Source organism: Patella vulgata, chromosome 9 (assembly GCF_932274485.2).
Source record: "Patella vulgata chromosome 9, xgPatVulg1.2, whole genome shotgun sequence".
Taxonomy (NCBI): domain Eukaryota; kingdom Metazoa; phylum Mollusca; class Gastropoda; family Patellidae; genus Patella; species Patella vulgata.
The window spans coordinates 34,744,153-34,765,643 of NC_065887.2; the positions used below are offsets into that span (position 1 = coordinate 34,744,153).

At 36.2% G+C, this 21,491-nt stretch overlaps 1 protein-coding gene across 1 annotated transcript in view; it reads right to left on the reverse strand.

Annotated features, from left to right (window-relative positions):
• Nucleotides 1-1,370: 1,370 nt before the first annotated feature.
• Nucleotides 1,371-21,491, reverse strand: part of LOC126832687 (uncharacterized) — a 63,168-nt gene continuing 43,047 nt past the window's right edge. Inside the window, exon 2 of the mRNA XM_050563554.2 lies at nt 1,371-6,385. Within this exon, the coding sequence (XP_050419511.1) occupies nt 5,416-6,345 (930 nt within the window). The 5' untranslated portion in view covers nt 6,346-6,385 and the 3' untranslated portion in view covers nt 1,371-5,415. The remainder of the gene's footprint in view (nt 6,386-21,491) is intronic.

The window sequence follows — 21,491 nt, forward strand, 5'->3', positions numbered from 1 at the left end:
GACATTTTGAATTCAAAATAAGACGCGGTCCGGGCAAAGTTTCCCCTCATTGCGCACATAGCATGATGTACTACGTCTGTCTTCCCATCTTCTTTATTCCGGTGTGAAAAGAAAAATAGGACGTCAATTTATTTTTCATGTTTGGCTGGGGGCAGGCAATTTATTTACGCGTTACAAGGGAAGTAACTCCAATAAATTAAACTTTCATGGTTAGAGCAATGTATTTTAAAAAGACGCCATTGTAGTCGGCAAAAATAAGGTCCGCTATCAAAATAGATATAAGGGGCCTTTCCTATCCTAGAGTGGACCTGGGAACCCTCTAGAAATTTAAATGGTAGTATGCAACATACACATATACGTAAAACACGGTTTATTTAAACTCGAAGGCTTCTTAAATGTGTACTAGCAACTGATTCTTAGGATCTGCACAGGCATTTTTGCCATGCTGTTTGGAAGATTGTTGTGCCTAACCGAAAACATGAGTAGAACTTTGGATCATACAATAAGCAATTACTATTGGGAATTTAAACCGTGATTATCACATCAGCCTAACATAATTTTCCGAAGAATACTGTTTACGTATGGGTTTTCGGCTTGACGACATTTGTATCCCACTCTGTGCTCTTAGGAAGTCTACATTTCATGAAAAATGTAAGAGACATCGGTCAATCCATTACTGAACGGTAAACGTAATAACTAACAATTTATGAATCATATAAAAAATGCTTCAGTGGTTTTAGAGGAGTTTAGCAAAGGGGTCGTACAACATCCATTACTCTAGGTAGGTCAGTTCTTGGATAATTAAGTGACATTATTTTGAATAGGATATTGATCATACGTAATTATATTCATAATGGAAAATTTTGATAAAGGGGACAGTGTACCGAACGACAGACACGGGGCACGGCAATATATGACCACATATTAAAATTATGGTTCCTAGTATTTACGGGACGCATTACTTGTAATATATACTGACAAATAATTATTGTAATCCCCATCTAACAGTTACATGTTGATATCAATCTTCCATGTTATATATTTCCCGGCGTAACAAGGACAGACTGTCTAATCGTTCGGATGGTACGAAAAACCCAGGTCTGGTGTACACATTAGCGTGCACGTAAAAGATCCCTTGACAGTTGGAATTCTATATAAGAGTAGGCCGTAGTGCCGCTGTCCGGGCAGAATTTCCCTCATAGCACACTGTATGGCGTATGCCCGTCTTTATTAGCCCAATTCGGAGCAGAACAATAGGACATTGAACCCCGTTTCATTTCACTTCATTTTCATTTTATTTATATATTTCCCCAGTCCAGCATGATGTCGGTCCAGAAAATGATCAAATAAAAAGTCAACACCTCCAAAAATCTAACATGATTTTATTGAGGAACAGTTAAGGCACTGAAACAAACAGGCAGTCACTACTTTCAATATATGGTCAAATTTTGAAGCCTAAAATATTTATGCATTTTATAATTTACATGCGTTAGTACTACAGCTTGACGCAATGTACAAAACACTTATGGCACATTAAAGTATTATTATATACACAATTTATAATTTAACAACAATTAGTCAAAATAACAATTGTACAATATAAAGATAATACGTTCTAAATTATCTGAAAGGCCAGGTCCACTTTAAAAAATAATCCAACAAAAACAGCTGAATCCCGTATAACTTAAACAAATATTTATTTAAACATGCATTTGTAAAACATATAATGCAGCAGACATACACACGAATCCATTATCAAATCTAGAAAAAAGTTGGAAGAAAGCGCCAAACTTTTTTTTCCAAAGTATGGAATATATTTAGGTGTAATCATAGAATTTCTAGATCAGGTCTGTTCTGTACCACTCTAAAGCACATAGTCTCCGATCATTGAGGTCGAAAGTCAGTTTAATTTAAATCCAGTTTCATCGACTACTTCAAAGTACTTCGAAAGATCCCATATCAAAACTAAACATCTGACACTTATTATGCGTATATAAAAAAAATAAGTTGTTGGCGTCAGCAAAGTCGACCGGGGGCTTTAAGACATACAATGTCCAACAGTAAGGCCCAAGACCTACATCAACGATCTACATAATTATAATTAGTATTCTATAATAGATTTACTCGGCAGTTCATTAGACTTAATCATGTGAACAAAATCCGTGCTTATATTTAACTATGAGATATACTTAGATATTCATATATAACAAATTTCATATAAATTATTCTAGGAAAATAAAGTGACGACTTAGATGGGCTGTAAAGTAATAAATAAAAACGCAACAATTCTGCCAGAATCGATGGGAAATATCTAATCAAAACTCTTTGTGGTTGTTAAAGCGAAATAACATTGGGACAAGGGAAGTAACTCTCCTGATAGTTTACACAAATAGTTGGATACAGACCACCATTAAATTGTAGTTCGTCTATTTATAGCAATTCTGTCTCTGTATCTTTTCTCCCCTTTTGCATGCCCATTTTGGTTGATTTTTTGGTCTAGAATGGATGAAGAGGGTTTGAATTAACATTTTCTGCCAGGTTTTGGTAAATATTCATGATTGTGAGGCGAAAGGATAACGGGGTTATCATATTGGCTACGGTGATGTTCGGCAACTAGTTACATGTTTTTAGTATGCTTCTTCAGGTTTGTGTATCTCAAAAATTTTGGTGGTCAACCCCATACAAATTTTAGTGCAAAGACATGACCATTTGTTCCTTTGTCTGTAGTGAAAAGCATTCAGTCCAACGAAAATTTTGGGAAAAGTTGGAGGTGGGCAAAGAGGCCAGAATTAACATTGAAGTCAATGGGGAAATTAATGGTGGTCTGCCTCCAGTTATACACGGGATAAAAATATTCGGTTTCGATAAAAGAAAGACTTATCAAGGCGTGAAAATTCTCCAGACGGTTAACACAAATAGTAGTAGTCGGGATGAATGCATTCGGTTTCGAATAGAAATATTCGAAATAAATAAATTTGTTTTAATACATAAATACTCAAGATATATATAAATTCTGTTTCGAATAGAACTACTCGAGATAAATACATCTGTTTTAGAATATAAATACTCAAAATAGATACATTCGGTTTCAAATAGAATTACTCGAGATAGATACATTTGTTTTAGAATATAAATACTCAAAATAGATACATTCGGTTTCGAATAGAATTACTCGAGATAGATACATTTGCTTTAGAATATAAATACTTAAAATAGATACATTCGGTTTCAAATAGAACTACTCGAGATAGATATATCTGTTTTAGAATATAAATACTCAAAATAGATACATTCGGTTTTGAATAGAATTACTCGAGATAGATACATTTGTATTAGAATAGAAATACTCGAGAAAAATGCATTCAGTTTAGAATAGAAATACTCGAGATAATAATCCCTTTTCGAATCAAGGCATGAGGAAGACACAAATTAACAATGATGAGGGGTGGGCTTCTAATAACATTTATCATTAAATTCGTAAACGTTGGGCTGCTATCGAGCCGAGTCATTCATTTGATAATATCTAGGCGCTTTTAGTTTGACTCACTGTTATTAATGTTAAATTAGTAACGAGAGAGATATTTTTAAAATAAGTTAATAGCTTTATACAAATTTATAATATCATTATCTATACATGTTTATAATCTATGTACAATTATTACAATTAACCCCATTCTCAAAAGGTTACAAATATTGTCAACAATTCGATGTTTGTTTAAGGTCATAACAATAATATCACCCAATGAGAGAAGCTCGTCAGTTATGCAGTGCACCTCCGAATCCGTCCAGCTCTTTGGAAACACCAACCCTTTGTGGGAGGACTCTTGTTTCCTTTCTTACCCCCGAATCAGAAACCCGGCAGTTATTCAAAAAGTTGAATCTTGGTACATGCTTCATAGAAGTGTTACATAATTAATGAGTTTTCTGCCAGTTTTGTCAGCTTATCGAAGTCAGCTTATGGAACTATGCATTTAAACGGAAAAGAAATGATGCACTTTAAGAATATGACAAAAAAGAACAATCAGAAAATGTGCCGAATTAATATTCCCTATTTCAAAGATACGGAAGATATTTAAAATCAATTACTCTTTGGAAAGGATAAAAAAAAAATCTTAGAACCGAAACGTGGTCCGCGTTAACTGATCAGTAGCCGGAATTTTGTAACATGGTTAGGATCAACTCTTTCTTACGCTGGTCATACCAGGTTTCGTGAATCTACACACGACCGATAATGGTGGGTGTCCAGGTTGACAGATTGCTTTATACTTTCCACTCATAACGCTTTCACATAAGATCTTAAACTAGAGTTTTATAAATAAACATGTGCCTATACTTTCCTATCCTTTAACCGGCTTTATTGAACAGACAAAAATAAACCCTATCCGTCAGTTAGATGATGAGGGTTTGTTTGAACGGTTGTTCAAAATTTAAATACATTGTTACAGAATCAAGTTGACATGCGCAAAAAAATCCAATGGTTAACCTAATAAAGAATATTAGAATATTTGATGAATTGGAAATGAATAAATTTCGAATTAACGGTTTGTAACATTAGAAAAAATATTGATATTATGTTACAAATCAAGTCATACCCAACGTAAATACAAATAAATAAATATTATTCATTAATTTTCGACCCAATATCATTAAACTGAACTTAAAAATCTCAAAATCAAGTTCCATAAACCTCAAGCCAGGACCTAAATATAAAACAATGTTCCATAAACCTCAAGCCGTATAACTAAGGGTAACCCGTACCCCAAATAGCCTAACCTAAAGCACATAACTCTAAATAAAAACAATATTACCGGTTTTAGTTAAATGAAGCTGATAACGTTGTGGGTTTTGAACACAATTACCATAAAAATATGAAACGATCTCCGACAAGAATTATGACTGATCTAGAGACGCTAAGATGTGTAACCCCACAAAACCCGTACCCAGAAACCGCCCTACAGGTAATATTAAAATAAAACGTTTATTGATGATAAAGCTGTGTGTTTTGAACACAATTACTTTCTAAACTGATACGAATTGTAAACGACTGCGACATAACTGGCCTACACATTTTAGTATCTCATATTGTTATTGTGTTCCAAACACAACATGCGTTTCGTGTAGGGGTATTGTGGGTTATTCCCAGTTTCTGGGGGTAATTATATTCGAAACACACCATTCTACATTTCCAATAAGACATTGCTGGTAATGTAGTTTTCATGCAGCGTTTTGAGAATATTTCTAGCCGCATTTAGAATAACATTTATCTCTTCGACAATGCACATACTTAACGTCGCACAGCTAAAACATTTCGTACACTCTCGCCTCACCTCTCAACATTTAAGTCTTATTCTAAACCATAATACCGACATTTACTCTACGTTGTATTTGTTATCGAGTCACAAGCGAGCAAGTCATTCATAAGCTAAAACTACTTTGACTCTTAGTTTGCGCATGTTTTCTTTCTTTGCTCTCCGTTGATGACATAGCAAGATATAACACAGCTCCCATAACAAATAGTACAGTAACAACGATACCTAACAAACTAATAATCATCGCGTATCGTGTACGTTTTTCTCCAAGCTTTGTGTTCCCATCACGGTACGACTTAGCGGCCATTAGAGAAAAAAATATGGCCACAGCCCCAATGGGGATATTAAAACACATTGTGACTAAAAAGCCAACAGCTATATTTGTGTTGGGAATTTCTTTAGGCAGATCCTCAGCCTCAACTGGTGATGTCTTTTCTGTGGTGACTTTCGTAGTTTTTGTTTTCGGATCTTTGACAACTACCGTAGTCAGACTTTCGGTGTTTTCATAAGTAGGTTGAACCTTTATTGGCTTAAAGTTGTCCTTTCTCCTCGTTTTGTCGACTTTTGCGTATAGGTCATCGGGTTTTACTGGGGATTGACCAGGTGCTGGTTGCGTTAAAGTTGGATGGTCACCTCCCACGTTCCTCGCACCAGGGGATGTTGTCTTTTGCCAGTTATCTCCCCTATTGCTTGGAGTATTTGCATATATCACTTGTTGTTGTGGATCGGAAGGAAAATACTGCATAGGTATATCACAGATTGGATAGGAATTAACGTTCTTTTTAGTGACAAGTTCATATGGCGGCAAGGGCACATGGTGACTCTTACTGTCTATGCAGCACACTGGGGTTGTCGCGTACGTGTTTTTGATACTTGGGCCTTGGTCAGCACTCCCTGCTTCCTCGGCGGAAGCATTTTCCATTGTGTTAGCAACTATATCTGGAGTGTCACTTCCACTCCTGAGCGTCCCGCCAGAACCCCTCTCCTTACTATGACGTGGGTCGTCTGGAGATGGTGATTTGCGAGGACTCTCCATGCTGTATGGCTTACAGGTTCATCTAATTCATACTGTAATTCTGAAAAAAAAGACAAATAAAGGTATTAATAACATTAGAAAGTATGTGCAATTTGATTAACTTAATTTATTTTGAATAGGGCAAAATACAGTCAGACATTATTTGTCCGAATTAAACGACCGACATCGCGTCCAGAATAGTGTGCGAGACCATGTACTTACACATGTTCCCAATTCTAAGGTCAAATGATCAAGTATGTCTTAACAATACTGGTTTTAAGTATTACCATTCACTCAGATCATATCCAGGGGGATAACTTTATATGTACAATAGAACATTCGTACAAGGATATTTGTTTGTTATCAAAGAATATGTCTCAAGTTTTAAATCCATTGATCGAAAGAATATTCTTCACTGTAAGCTCTAACTGTTCAACACAATGCATGCTTAATATAACAGCGCATACGATCCAAAATGACAACGCAAGCCAAGCCGTTAAAGGAGTCGTTCCAGTAACTAAAACAGGTTAATTATACATGAAACCTTTATCCTAGTCCTGTCCAATTATCTGAAAATCATTGATACTTTTCGAAGAAAAACATCCTCTCAGTTTCCACGAAGACCATAAACACATTCTACAGAGGAATAAAATTCATAAATTGGTTATGTAAATTTAGCCACCATACCATATTCGATCGGTTCCATATTTTGATTTTGTAATGTCAGAAAAGTTTATTACATGTATGTGGTTTCTGTTAAACACAAAACTTGTCACGTGACAAAATAAACAGAAGACTGGGAAATACCCTTTCCTCGATTTTTATGGGTTTCTTTCGATTTTAAGAGTATCACTTTCTGGGTCTAATTAAAATTCGAGAATCCCGGTTTCTTAAGACAAAGCAAATCCTCACGTGTATTGACATTATATGTCTCTATAATATTACCTTTATTCTTATACTTTAATAAGACAAAGTAATTTTTCCAAAAAATCAGATTTACGACGGGGTCTTCGTTGTGAACAAAAATAGCTTTCCAAGCTTTTAATTTTTATATACTAAGTTTATAATTTTGCAAAAAAAATCAGATGTACGAAGGTGTCTTCGTTTTCCAAGCTTTTAATTTTTATATACTAATTTTATACGTGCACATTGTTGAACTTGTTCATTGCTTATCTGGAATTTTACATGATCTTATGGTTCAGTTATATTTGTGTTTCCAGGAACAAAATCGATTAAAGATTCGTTTTTTATTTGTCTTTCCCTCTTAACATGGTTTATTTACTTTGTAGATTACAATCATCAAGATAAATACTGTTTCATGTTGGAATAATAGTGTGTAATATGTTTAATAATGGTGGATAAGTTGATGTTATCTTAACTCGGCCAGTTCACTTAACTAATTCTGGTTTTTGCTGAAATCTAAACGCTTTGTATTAGCTATAATAGATGGTATTTATATTGCACCAAAGTCTACAGCCCGTGCCCAGACGCCTAATTTAGTGACAAAACACAGAACCGGCGGATCCACCCGAGGTGGAAATAACAAGTACAAGCGTACTATATGGACAGTAGCCATCTTGGAGTTGTGCTATCATATCAAAAGTGCCAAGTTTCATGTCTATCGTACTTGAATTGGTAGCACCTTAAGCCCCATTTCCATGCACGCGTTTTCGCCGGTTACACGGGAACGGCCCCTTTGCATTTGCATTAGACCGACTGTTTCGCCGGCGAAAACGCGTGTGGAATCGCCGCAAAATCGTCAACATGGAAAAGGTGCCTTGGGCTCTTTTTGAAGAGCGTAGGAGAAGAAAAACAACAACAATGAGATAGGCGAATGGCATTGTAAGTGTTAAGGAAGCATCTGAAAGTAAAAGTGTGCCAGTTATAGCTATATCCAGTCATAGCGTTTGTATACGATAAAATGTACGGCATGTTGTCTATTTTTACAATGCTTTGGTATGTTACGTTTAGATATGGAATCTTGATTACAATCAATAGTAAAACGCGGGCATACTAATTAATCCGCTTAATTATCCTAATTAACAGTGGCACTAAACACGGTGTGTTTCATAGTTAACATAGACTTGAGTCCTAATTCCAATTTCTGATTACACTCAAACAGATAAAGGGACAATTCGTAAGATGGACGAAACTGTGGCTGAAGATATCTCCTATGACTAACATGTAAGATATTTGTGGTAATGCACCTATTTAGAATTTTATGATGTAAACTGTAAATCACATCCTTGTTTCCAAATGAGGGTTACGTGGTCGTTGAGAGATAGAGAGGGAGAGGGTCATTTCGGGACTAACATATGATTCAATTTTATTTCAATAATTCGCTTGCGCGTAGGGGTCTTTAGCAGTGGGAGGAACTTGGAGGATCCGGAGAAAAGCCACGAGGTTGGGCAGGCGCCCCTACTCCTTGTCACGTACAACCGGGGAATCGAAACCACGCCAGTTGACTCAATGATACAACGCCATCCAACCCCCCGTGGTTGTTGAAAATGGTAAGTATATCTTGCTTGCTTCGTACACAAACGCGACATGATTACCTCCACCTATTCATTTTGATAATACTATCAAGATTTCCACGTTGATTGCTTTCCATTATTTGATAACTAAGAACAGAACCGAATATGAACCAAATGTCCCTTTATATACATCAACCATACCAATAATTACAATGTGGACCATAAGCCAACTCTTTAAGTAGGAGTAGAAGTCTTTTATATTAGGTTCTGGCAATTTGTATATGATGTCCAATTAGTGAAACTTATTTCAGAAATTGCTTGCTTATTCTGGACAAGAAAATGGTATGATTTCGGGCCTATTATTTAGGGGATACAAGAACAATAATAGACGAACACGTCAAGTATTAGGATAGGAACATGTATTAGCAAGAACTCGAAATATCTTTAAGTTCTGGTATAGCAAACACACATTTTTGTTGGTTCACCTTTTCTGAAAGAACATCGACCCTTGAGTTTTCACTGATTATGAGATGTAATAATACATACTTTGGGTTAACGGAATAGGGAGTGAAAGGTGCATAATGAACTTATCGTAACTGGACAGACATAGTAACGAAAGATGTACAGTTACACCAATGCACGAATTGAACAAAATAATGAAATTGTAAGTAGACCTTCCAAACTGAATCAGTTCTGTTTGCAAAATAGTCCCCTGACTCAAACGTATTTTATAATTAGTATATTCCAGATTGAAAACCCCAATTTGTTAGATTACGTCTAGTTATACGATGATGCACTAATAACCATTTAATTTAAATGTTCTTGCATAGTCTCGATCCACAGCATTTCGCATCTTACAAATTCATCCTCTTCACAAATTGCTTTATTTCGCCGTTCCAATACGACTAGCAAAAGAAAGCCCGACTTAGATCCAACCTCTCATAAGTTGGATTGATATCATTGAAACAACACGCAACAAAAGAAGTTTAACAAGCAAATAGGGTTTAATCTCACTGTGCCCCCCAATCAACTGGTGTTATAGGGTAGTGGTGTGAAAATTTAAGTAAACAAAGGATTATAGACTGTATCCTTATTAGTACTGTTCACCTAGTTAAAATTTAATTATTTTAATGATTAAAATATATAAGTTAAATTCATGTGTCATCGGTTATCGAGTATCTTAAATATTATTCACCTACCTTTCATTCAGACAGTACTCATAAATCAATCAAATATATGATTAGAAACTCACTATCATTATATAAGGATAGTTGTCACCCCCAATTACATTATATCTTTTAAAATGGCTCAAGTTCGCATAGGGTTTATTCCTAATTCTCAAGGAGGTCAAAATTTAGTTAATTTGGGGTATAAGTACAGAGTAAAATATACAAAACCCAATAGCACCAGCAGACTTTTACTGAAAATACAATAGTTCAATTGGATAACGGGGGACGATTGCCCCCTAAAAGACGAAAATATAAAAGAGTAGAAGAATTTATTAATGATCTGTTAAATGGAGTAAAAAGTGCAATTGAATATATTGACGCCATATCGCATTTAGTAGGGTTATGATTTATGTTTGATACATGTATTTATGAAATTTATTGTGAATAAAGTTGTTAATTAGTTTAAAACTAGTAGTTTAAAAAAACAGACTATACTTTTAACACCGTTGTATTCGATAATCCCCTTGCTTGATTAATCCCCCATGAGAACAATAGCAGGGGGTACAGTGAGATGTCCCCGCAAATAGCTTTCCCTGATCATTGTAGGGCAACACAGGGTATCAATTAAGGAAGTGGTTAAGGGCTTCAGTATCGTACCCTAAGTTTATCCGATTGGGGAGTTAATCATGTGGTGTGATAACACACTGACTGATAAAATTACGGTGTGTTCCCATTTAGCCGGCAGACTGTTAATCCTTTGATTGATCTTAAAACTATAGTCTGTTTAAAAGTAGTCACTCAAGAACTGTTCACTAGTGTTCAGCGTTAATGAGCTCTTAATCCCTCTTAATAAAATTTATTAACCAACTAATTAATGACATTTTGATCACAGTTCATGCCGGCGTTATGATTTCAAACATGAATTCAATTCACTATTTACCATTTCACAGATATTATTTGGTGGTACCAAAAGGCCTCGAGTTAAGAAATATCGACAACTTGATACAATAATTGAACATTTGAAAACACAGTTATTCAATGGCTCTTTAAGTGTAAATCGGTATGGAACAAATATTTCCTATTTAGTGGGGCTGTAAAATGATTGTTATGTTGTAAGGCATTTATTTAAATAAATATTAAATTTGTTCAAATCAATATATTTTTATATGTGTAAGCTATTTAATGTTATTTAATAAAAGTTAAATTTGTTAAAATCAATACAGTTTTAGTCTTAAAAAAGATATGGACTATAGTTTATAACACCATTGTTCTAGGATTAACTCTGGATTAGCGGCAAAATTTGACATCAAAGCCTGCCGGCTAAGTGGGAACACCCCAAAATTACGACGCAAATATCGCACTATAAACGAACATTATTAAATTGGATGTTGGGCATCAGGTTCTACCAAGACAGAAGTCCCAACACGTTTGTCATCAATATTCAATTAAATATACATTATGTTAGATTTCGATAGAGAGCTGGTCGTTCTCGCTATTATAGTTCAAAAATAGATATTGAAAAATGAATATATTGAAAATTTCATTCAAATTACTTTATTCCGAGCCAAGTTATCACTGTTAGTAGTTTTGATGAGATGTGTGCATTGATTGTTTATTATCGAAACCACGGTACTGGTATATTCGAGACTTACCTGACCGAACCGTTCTAATCTAGTTAAAATCTCGAGCATTCGATGGCATCGAAAGGTAATTATGGTCTTGTCATGTTAATACGTGTCTAATTGATAATTTATATAACATTTAAGACCCCCCAAAAAGACCTACTATAGGCACATTTTAGTCCTTGAATAATGTGTCTTTAAGCCTTTCTTTTAATTATATTTCGTGATGGTCACAGCCCGGGCAGTGCTTATACCTCTGAAACTTAACAACACGTACAGAAACAAAAACAAAAAAGTTCAAGTTAACCAAGACGGCGACACATTAGTTTTTATCTAATTTACTGCATATCTCAAAACACAACATTAAAATCCCATTAAAACTGGATTCCCAGTTTCTATACTAGATTGTATTGAGGTTTAAATAGAGACTAGGAGATAAGAAAACAATAAAAAAACAGCATAAAATAAACCGAATAATTATGTCTTTAAGTGGTACTTACGTTGAAAATAAACAATAAAACCGAAAAGAAATGAGATTATCTGGATTTCAAATGGTTTGACCCACGTCCATTTTAGTTCGATAAAAATGTGTTTTATAAATGAACAATGTTTTAGATAACTATGAATTTACACTGAATATCGATCTGTGTGCTAGTTTTAAAAACAGATGTCAGATATCTATTGTTTCTGTAGGCTAAACAGATTTACATTTGTACATTACAAATATGATGAATTTATATGTTGTTCAGTCTACCAGTCACAATATTGTATCGAGTGTTATACTGCTAAAATATTCGTCGTAGTTATGACACGGTAAATACCGGTAGCAATTATATAACTTCATTTTTTAAATATAACTTCTAACACGACACGACACGACCTTTTATTCCTGTAAATTTGAATCGGCCCTTTTTACTAGGTCATTTCGGGACTAACATATGGTTTAATTTTATTCCAATAAATCGCTTGCGCGTAGGGGTCTTTAGCAGTGGGAGGAAATCGGAGGACCCGGAGAAAACCCACGAGGATGGACAGGCAACCCTACTCCTTGTCACATTCAAGCCGGGAATCGAAATCGCACCACTTGACTCAATGACAGAACTTCTTGTCCAACGCGCACGCGTTAACCATTCGGCCACCCAACCTCCCACATGATCAATAGCCAAATTTATCACCGGTCATATAATTGGCCAACGTCGACACTTTACATAGGTGGGTACGTTCGCATTAGGATGAGAAGAACTGTGTCCTAACATCGAATTTCAGCTCCTCAAACATATTTTAAATGCACTTTCAATTTCTGCACACGACCAATGACTTCCACGCCATGCGTCCTTTTTAAAACCACAGACGCCAGCAATGAGAACCGGACATGAAAACTCTCAAAGGTCTTCTCGGAATACACCAGCACATTCTTCTTGTGATTCCAGTATCCTATCCACGCAATCACCGCAGGCAGAGAGCATGGACTGGACCAGTTATCAAACCTATTAACTATTTCCTATCTACTTTCGTTTTCTTTAATAAACTTCGGAGGAACACAACAGGTGCCCGGTAATTGAATAGAGTATTTTGGCAACTGAAATAAAATGGCATTAAAAGAATGACGTAAAATAAAGTTTATTTGACGATTGTTTATGTCGACAATCTGACTTTGATGTGCTACAGCAGCTAGATTTGTTTACAACACGGGAATTTGGCACGAGTTTATTTTATTGTTTTTGTACTGTAATATTCCTTATATTTTTGTCATATCTTATATACAATCGGCCATTTGTGAAAAATTAAATAAATTTATGGCAACAGTTTGTTTGAAGTAAATGGAAATGAAATGAAATGAGGTTTAAAGTCCTACTTTTTTGCACCAACTGGGATGATAAATAGGGGGAAATATTGCCCGGACAGCAATTCCAACTGTCAAAGTTTCCTTTACGTGTCCATTTTCAGACCCTTCGTCCTACAGCACTGACTAGGGGGAACCATGTCGGAGAAAATTCTGCGGAACTTTCTCGGCCAACAGTGGGAGCCAACCCGAGACATCCTAGTTAGGGAGCCAGTGGCCTACTCACGGACCCACCACGACTCCTTTGTTTGAAATAAGCCGATAGACATATCGAGGAGATAAATTGAAAGTAAAAAAGGGACACAGAGTAAGGAAAATCTGGAATTGGGGTACGCATGGTTGTGTAAGGAATTTGGAAATTCTATTCACATTTTCGATTCTACATCTGCAGTTTCTTCAGAGAGAGATGTCAGTGTATGTGAGCAGGGAGTGGCATGTCTTCATTCATCATTTTGAAAACTTTTGACGTTCACATCGGGCACCTTAATTTTTTATTTGCACAAAAAGCATTTATAAAAACTGCCGGTACTGTAGTTACCAGGTAAGTTTTTGCAAAGGAAGTGACAGGCAGCAATGTGTCCTCGCTCTGTATGCCGAAGGGGCTGATACCCTCGGAAAATTTTGGAGCAATGATCTCCAACAGTCTGGCGAATTCTTGGAATATATTGGTTTTACTCTCATTGCAGCTCGACAGTGGGTCATTGTAATGCAATTAAAGGACCTTTTTTGACTTCATAAACACAAGTGAACCAACCACCACACTAACCCAAGAAGTTCGATTTAATTCATAACCCTTTCTAGGTCTCAAAGTTAATATATATTAACAACTAGCACTAAGAGTACTGAGCGACAAGTAAGATGATTTCGTCATAGTTAGCTTTCTATAATTATGACCTTGTTAGATACAATCCTTAAAGGATCCAAAACGGTCTATAAACAAGCGTCTAAATGGCCCCCAGAATAAGCTAAAGATAACATCTTATAATCAATTCTATGAAGGTCAAGTATTGCCATTGATCAATAAAATATTAAACCAAATATGAAGGATTAGGTTTTTGGTCGTCTAGCCGAAGGTATTGGCTTCATAGATCGTTTGTAATTACAAAAGGGAACATTAGTCCCGGTCGTCTTTCAGCATTTACCATCGTGTTCGTGTGTTGTAATCGGGTTCATCTTCAGCCATCACTAGATAAATTTCCTTGGGAGAATTGTAGCTATTTGCTTAAACATAGTCGATTTGTAGAGACAATTTTCTTTATGTGTTTAAATGTTATCAATAAACGCAAGCAAGGGTTCCTGGACTCCCGAAGCTGCGTGGATTAAATAAGATTGACTCCTCACCTTTTGGTCAAATTAAGAAGTCGATAGATTCATCCAGTGGAACTGATGGAATTCGACAGCTCCGAGAAATATATTCGATTTCAATTTCACAATCAATGGGAAATGGCGTTTGATTTAACTCCTTCGTGTGATGGAAGCTGGAATTGTTGCAAATACATTTGTGAAAAGGTTTCTAACATCTTAGGGAATTCGGAACAGTGTGTTACAAAGTAGGAAAAAAGTGGTCGACTTGGTCATTCATCATTCTTGGTTAACTAAGCGTAATAGAGTCAATGATACAGGCCATGGTTAGGCAATAAAATGGCACCATGGGACGTCTTTCAATAAAGATCCCCCACGTGATTGTTTAATATATATGTCAGTGTAGTGATGGTTAATTAAATTGAGTAACCAGTAAGGCTTTGTTAGTTTCGTATTGTTTGTCATATTCCCTGGTGACATGAAGACATAGTTTAAACAAAAAAAACTTGTCACTTTTGGTAAAGCAACCAATTTTTATTTGGTTAACCAATTCCTGATTTAAAAAAAGACCCCTGGTATTATATTGTGTTGTGGTGAAACGCTTTACTGTCATTTGTAATCGAATAATCATTTTCTATTCCTGATCCAATAGAACGTTTTATTCATTCCACTGGGTTTATTAAAGATTGAATGAAATGATTGTTCCCAAACGTCTTCAGACTAACGAGGGTACTGTGTCTATGAACTATAATCCAAAAGGAGAAACAGGTATTTCACATCTATAATTTCAAGTATTCCACTACAAGTGGTTTCAATTCCTACACAACGTAGAAACTGCCTCATGTGTGTCAACATATCTTCTATATTTTACAAAGGTGCGTCAGAATATCTACTATATTATACAAAGGTGCGTCAAAATAGTTACTATATTATACACATGTGCGTCAAAATATCTACTACATTATACAAAGGTGGGTCAAAATATCTACTATATTATGCAAAAATATTTTTGTATAACAGCTGTTGTTTCGATCGCTAAATAATTATGGAATTAAATTAAATGTGACTTAACGGTTTGATTAACAGACTAGATTCAGCATCAGCCGCTACTGACCTATACAGATGGGTAATACTGATTGGTATCTAACTTAATATTAACTGTATGTGTTACCTCAAGGAATGAAGCAATTTGTTGGTCTACGAACTTCATTAAAGGGACACAACATCTTAGATTTTTCTAAACAGAATTTTATACTCAATTTTTAATGAAGTTTAGAATTTAAAGGCGACATCTCGGATAGATAAATAAAGCCCATTAATTGTCGGAATGAAAGGCCTGTATGAAAGGCGTGTGTACTATCTGCATCTCTATGGTGCTTTTTCAAATAAATACAGTCTTTCAGTTTCCCAGTGAGGATGGCCCCATGTCCTTATATTGCACCCTTCGGTAACTAAAAAAGAAGTTATGGAGTAAGTGATCGTCGCGATTATCAAGTCTCTCATGCAACATTATGGCGTTTGATTTGCATACTTTAACCTACTTTTATTTTTGATGTCCTGTAAAATCTGGGATTAAATCAACAGAATATTTAGAGTAGTTACAAATGAATCCTGAATCAATTTTAAACCCCCCAATTTTTTTACCAATTAATTGTCAGCCATAGGACTATTTTCCCGATCAGTACCATCTTGGACTTTCGAAAAAGGGACAAAGCACAATATAATGGTAGGGTGACCCACCATAAATAAATATCTCCAAATATCTCGACAATTACGCCACAATATTTATATATATGCCAAGCCTCAAATCAGTTTCACACAATTATAGTCACTAAATAAACGATCATGTACTTAATAAGCTATGACCATTAATCATCTATAAATAATAGACTGAAAACTGGTTCCAAGTGTCGTCCATAACATCCAGACACTTTTGAGTAAAAGATAGGTTACGTGCCCTTGTTTTGAAATTAGTCTCGCTTAACCAGTCTATCGACCATTCTACGTCTGATTGACAGGTCGGGATAATCAAGACTACTTTTTTTACGAAACATAACAGAAATCTAGAACAAGAAATTGAATTTAGAAATAAGCACTTCAGACAACTCAACAATTGTTTTAAGAAACTTGTAAAAGTAAAATGAAACTACTGCTAGTATCATGTTCCTGCTAAAGAAAGTGATTCAGAGATAGTATTTGTACTAAACCAAAAGATGCCGCTCTTAACGGTACAGTTAATGATAAAGCAATTTAAAAAATAAAACGAACGTAATTACTAAAGCTGCTGTTATAACCAAGAAGCTAAATTTTACTGCTATTCAAAATCGTCAACAATAGATTTTTTACGGCTGTAATAGTTGATATATTTGTAGACAATTGCACGTGCCATGGCTATTTATCGACTCAAAGCGAGTGCGGGGAAGTCAGAAATCAGTTCGAGACACGCAACTGAAGCGTGCACATTTAGCCGTGTCGAGACCAACTTTCTGTAGAGTGCACGGGTCACCCTAATAATGGAGTTTTACAATTATGCCTATGTTAGGGTGACCCACCATAAATAAATATCTCCATATATCTCCATATATCTCGACAATTACGCCACAATATTTATATATATGCCAAGCCTCAAATCAGTTTCACACAATTATAGTCACTAAATAAACGATCATGTTGTACTTAATAAGCTATGACCATTAATCATCTATAAATAATAGACTGAAAACTGGTTCCAAGTGTCGTCCATAACATCCAGACACTTTTGAGTAAAAGATAGGTTACGTGCCCTTGTTTTGAAATTAGTCTCGCTTAACCAGTCTATCGACCATTCTACGTCGGATTGACAGGTCGGGATAATCAAGACTACTTTTTTACGAAACATAACAAAAAGCTAGAACAAGAAATTGAATTTAGAAATAAGCACGTTAGGTAGCTCAACAATCGTTTTAAGAACCTTGTAAAAGTAAAATGAAACTACTGCTAGTATCATGTTCCTGTCTAACCCGAGTGATTCAGAGATATTATTTGTACTAAACCAAAAGATGCCGCTCTTAACGGTACAGTTAATGATAAAGCGATTTAAAAAATGAAACGAACGTAATTTCTAAATCTGCTGTAATAACCAAGAAGCTTAATTTCACTGCTATTCAAAATCGTCAACAATAATTTTTTTACGGCTGTAATAGTTGATAGATTTGTAGAGAATTGCACGAGCCATGGCTATTTATAGTATCATACTGTCAGAAAGTTGGTCTCGGCACGGCGAATGTGCACGCTTCAGTGGTAGTCTCGAACTATCAGCGGTGGACTGTATTTCTGTAGAGCACATGGGTTACTCTACCTATGTAAAGGAAGTGGAAAAACCCACCCATAGAATCTTGAGGATGGGGGAAGGGTTAACCATATTTTACATGAAGCACGACAAAAACTTCTAAATCTAGGCGCTGATATGATTTAAATAATTATACTCTGGTTGGGTGGGGTGAGGGCGCTTTTATTAAATTTGGTTTTGATCTAAATAGGTAGGTCACTTGGATTTTCGTTAATTAGGTGAGAATATGGTAAGGTCTAATATTATTACAATTATTTTCGTGGTTAAAGTGATAATGCCACTTTAAAAACTTTAAATTATTGTACAAATTATAACGGTTATAGCCAATCGCTAGAAAACCAATTTGTAAACATGTTGTTTGTTTCTTTAAGTGCACTTAAGACAGACTGGCAGGCAAACATCACCGTTTAATGTCTCTTTGATCCATGCTTGCTCTTAAGAGACGATATTATCAAAGTCTCGACATAGTCATCAGTCTGGAATCGACCCACTAGTTACTGTATACTGACAGTAATCAATACCAATAAATAAGTATAATAATATCTTAACGCAACAATACGTCGGCTAAAGTTCGTGATCTGTCGTCTTTCAACAATAGATACATACACTTTAAACGCGATTGCTTCTACTTGTGGGGTAGGGTCATAGCCTGACAATTTGGGCGTACTATTCAAAAAAAGTAGGGGATATTTGATTTTTAAGTGTTATTAAAGTCACCTAATGAAACTGACGAAGAAACAAATGACAAAATGAAATGAAGTTCACATTCATCGATTTATTCCAAATGATCGTTAGACTAAGTAAGGCACAGACTGACCATTATAAGGGTAAAATGATACCCGGGGTCAAACAGCAAAGTTACCACAGCATCACAACCAGGTCAGTAACGGGTAAATCCTCCTCTGTTTGCCAAACAAGCATTGATCCGACGTGGCATACTCCTAATGAGACGTCTAAGGTCATTTTGGTCCAGATTGTCCCATTCCTGTTGCAACGCAGCAGCAAGTTCTTGGACATTGGCAGGACGTTGTTGACGTTGACGTAACCTCTGTCCAAGCATGTCCCAGACATGCTCGATGGGAGAGAGGTCGGGACTCAGTGCTGGCCAAGGTAATGTGGTGATGTTCTGTTGTTGGAGGTAACCTGTAACGATCCTGGCCCTGTGACATCTTGCGTTGTCATCCTGGAAGATGAAACGGCGGCCATGACGTCGTGTGAACGGCACAACATGGACTGCCAAGATGTTGTCCCGGTAGTACTGGCCTGTAACACGCCCTGCAACAACATGTAAAGCCGTTCTTCCAGCAACAGTGATGCCTCCCCACACCATAACAGAACCACCCCCAAATCGATCATGTCTGATGACGTTAACGTCTTGGAAGCGCTCGTTTCGACGACGCCACACCCTCCTACGTCTGTCCAAAAAATCAACAGTGAACCTTGACTCATCTGAAAACATCACATTGCTCCAGCGTCGATTATCCCAGTGTTGATGATTCCTACACCAACGACGTCTTGCCTGAATGTGATGATCTCTCAAACAAGGGATCACGCGAGGACGTCGGGCGCGAAGGTGACCCCTATGCAGTCGATTCCGAATCGTCTGGCCACTCACTCTCACACCAGTGTCTGTTTGAAGACGAGCGCTGATCTGATTTGCTGTGATGACACGATTTCTCAAGGCCAAGGTACGGATAAATCGATCCTGGGCTTGAGTTGTCGCCCTTGGTCGACCTGAGCGTGGTCTGTCCTGTACAGATTGTGTATCACGGTATCTGGACCATAGCCTGCTTATGACAGACTGAGAAACATTCATCGTCCGCGCCACAACCGCCTGTGTTGTGCCGATCTGTAGCATGCCAAGGGCACGTAACCTTTCATTTTGGGTAAGCCGACGCATATCAAAATTTGTTTTCTGGTCACTAAAACAATTAAACTGATGTTTCCACCCTGGAATTCAATGCCACAATGACTGTAACATTCAAAGTCAGAGTCGTGCAAATCTTGGGTTGGACCCCCATGATGATCCCAATCATCACCTGCATTCCATGCGGTAGCTATTGGTGCGTTTGGGCGTCACATGTAACTGGAAATGTTTCTTCTGTTAGGTTCTATAGTGACTTTTTTCGTAGTCATTTGCATATTTTAGTATTATGCCCCCAAAATCAAATATCCCCTACATCTTTTGAATAGTATATTTAGACCATCATATATGGTCTGCACATGTAGAACTTAAGTTAATTTGCAATATGCAAACAATTCGAAATAGAAAAGTTAAATACAAATACACAAGTTAAATAACAATACACAATTTAAATACAAAAGTCAAAATATAAAAGTTAAATCTAAATACAAAGTTATAACAAATACATAACTGTGTTAACTATCTGAAATCTATAAAAAAAAAACAAAAAAAAACCATTCATACTTCGCCATTCAAAAATATATTTATTATGTCTTGTCCCTTTCAATTCTGAAAAGCAATTCATTGTGTGGAGAAATAATATTTTCAGTGTCCATTTATAAATATATATTAATGAAATCACTGGAGTAACCATCAGTATAGAATTACTCGACCTAATTAGTTTAATAATACAAGCATACCATTTATCCATATCTGATGTAGACATCAGTATAACTTATAGTATTATTTTACAATACAATATCTTTCATAGGACAGGCGTCATTTGTTTAATAATGATATTAAGCGTCTGTCAGGCTTTCTCGAATATCACTGGATACTTATATTTCTCCGATTCATTTATGAATGTTCATTAAAAAAATGACAGCATTTGTTAAAGTTCTCAAGGAGAAAATACCCCGGCGAGTTCGACAAAGTTCTAACAGCGCATATTTCTAGGGAAAATAAACATATGCCATCTCCTTAAAATATTTACAAAGGCGTTAAATAATTAACTTAAACAACGTACAGGAAATTACCTGACAAGGTAAACTCTCAGCCCCAACAGGTGACAATTTGATTACATATTAAAGGAAATAGGGTTAAACTTTAACGTCCTAGTTTTCTGGGCCAATCATGCTAATGAACACGGACATACACCATGTTTGTATGCTATGAAGGAAATTTTGCCCAGGTGGCGGTATTTACCCCTAATCTTAATCCAATTCCATATGCCAACGGCTCTTTTACGTAAACGCCAAAACGCACAAGCGGTTTTCGCACCGTTTGAAGTACTAAACGCTGTTTATCGCCAGGCCCTCCGTCTTGCACTAAAGGGAAAACCACGCTGGAAAATCCCGAAGAACTTTCAACGTCCTGGTGAGTGATTAAGCATCTTATTAACTGCGCCACCGGGAATCCCGATTACACTGAAAGCCACCGTGGGATAGTATAGATAACACAGCTGGTTTTTACTTCCAATTGATTAAAAAAAAACCGGTGTCACAAGTTTATTGTTTTGTTCTATA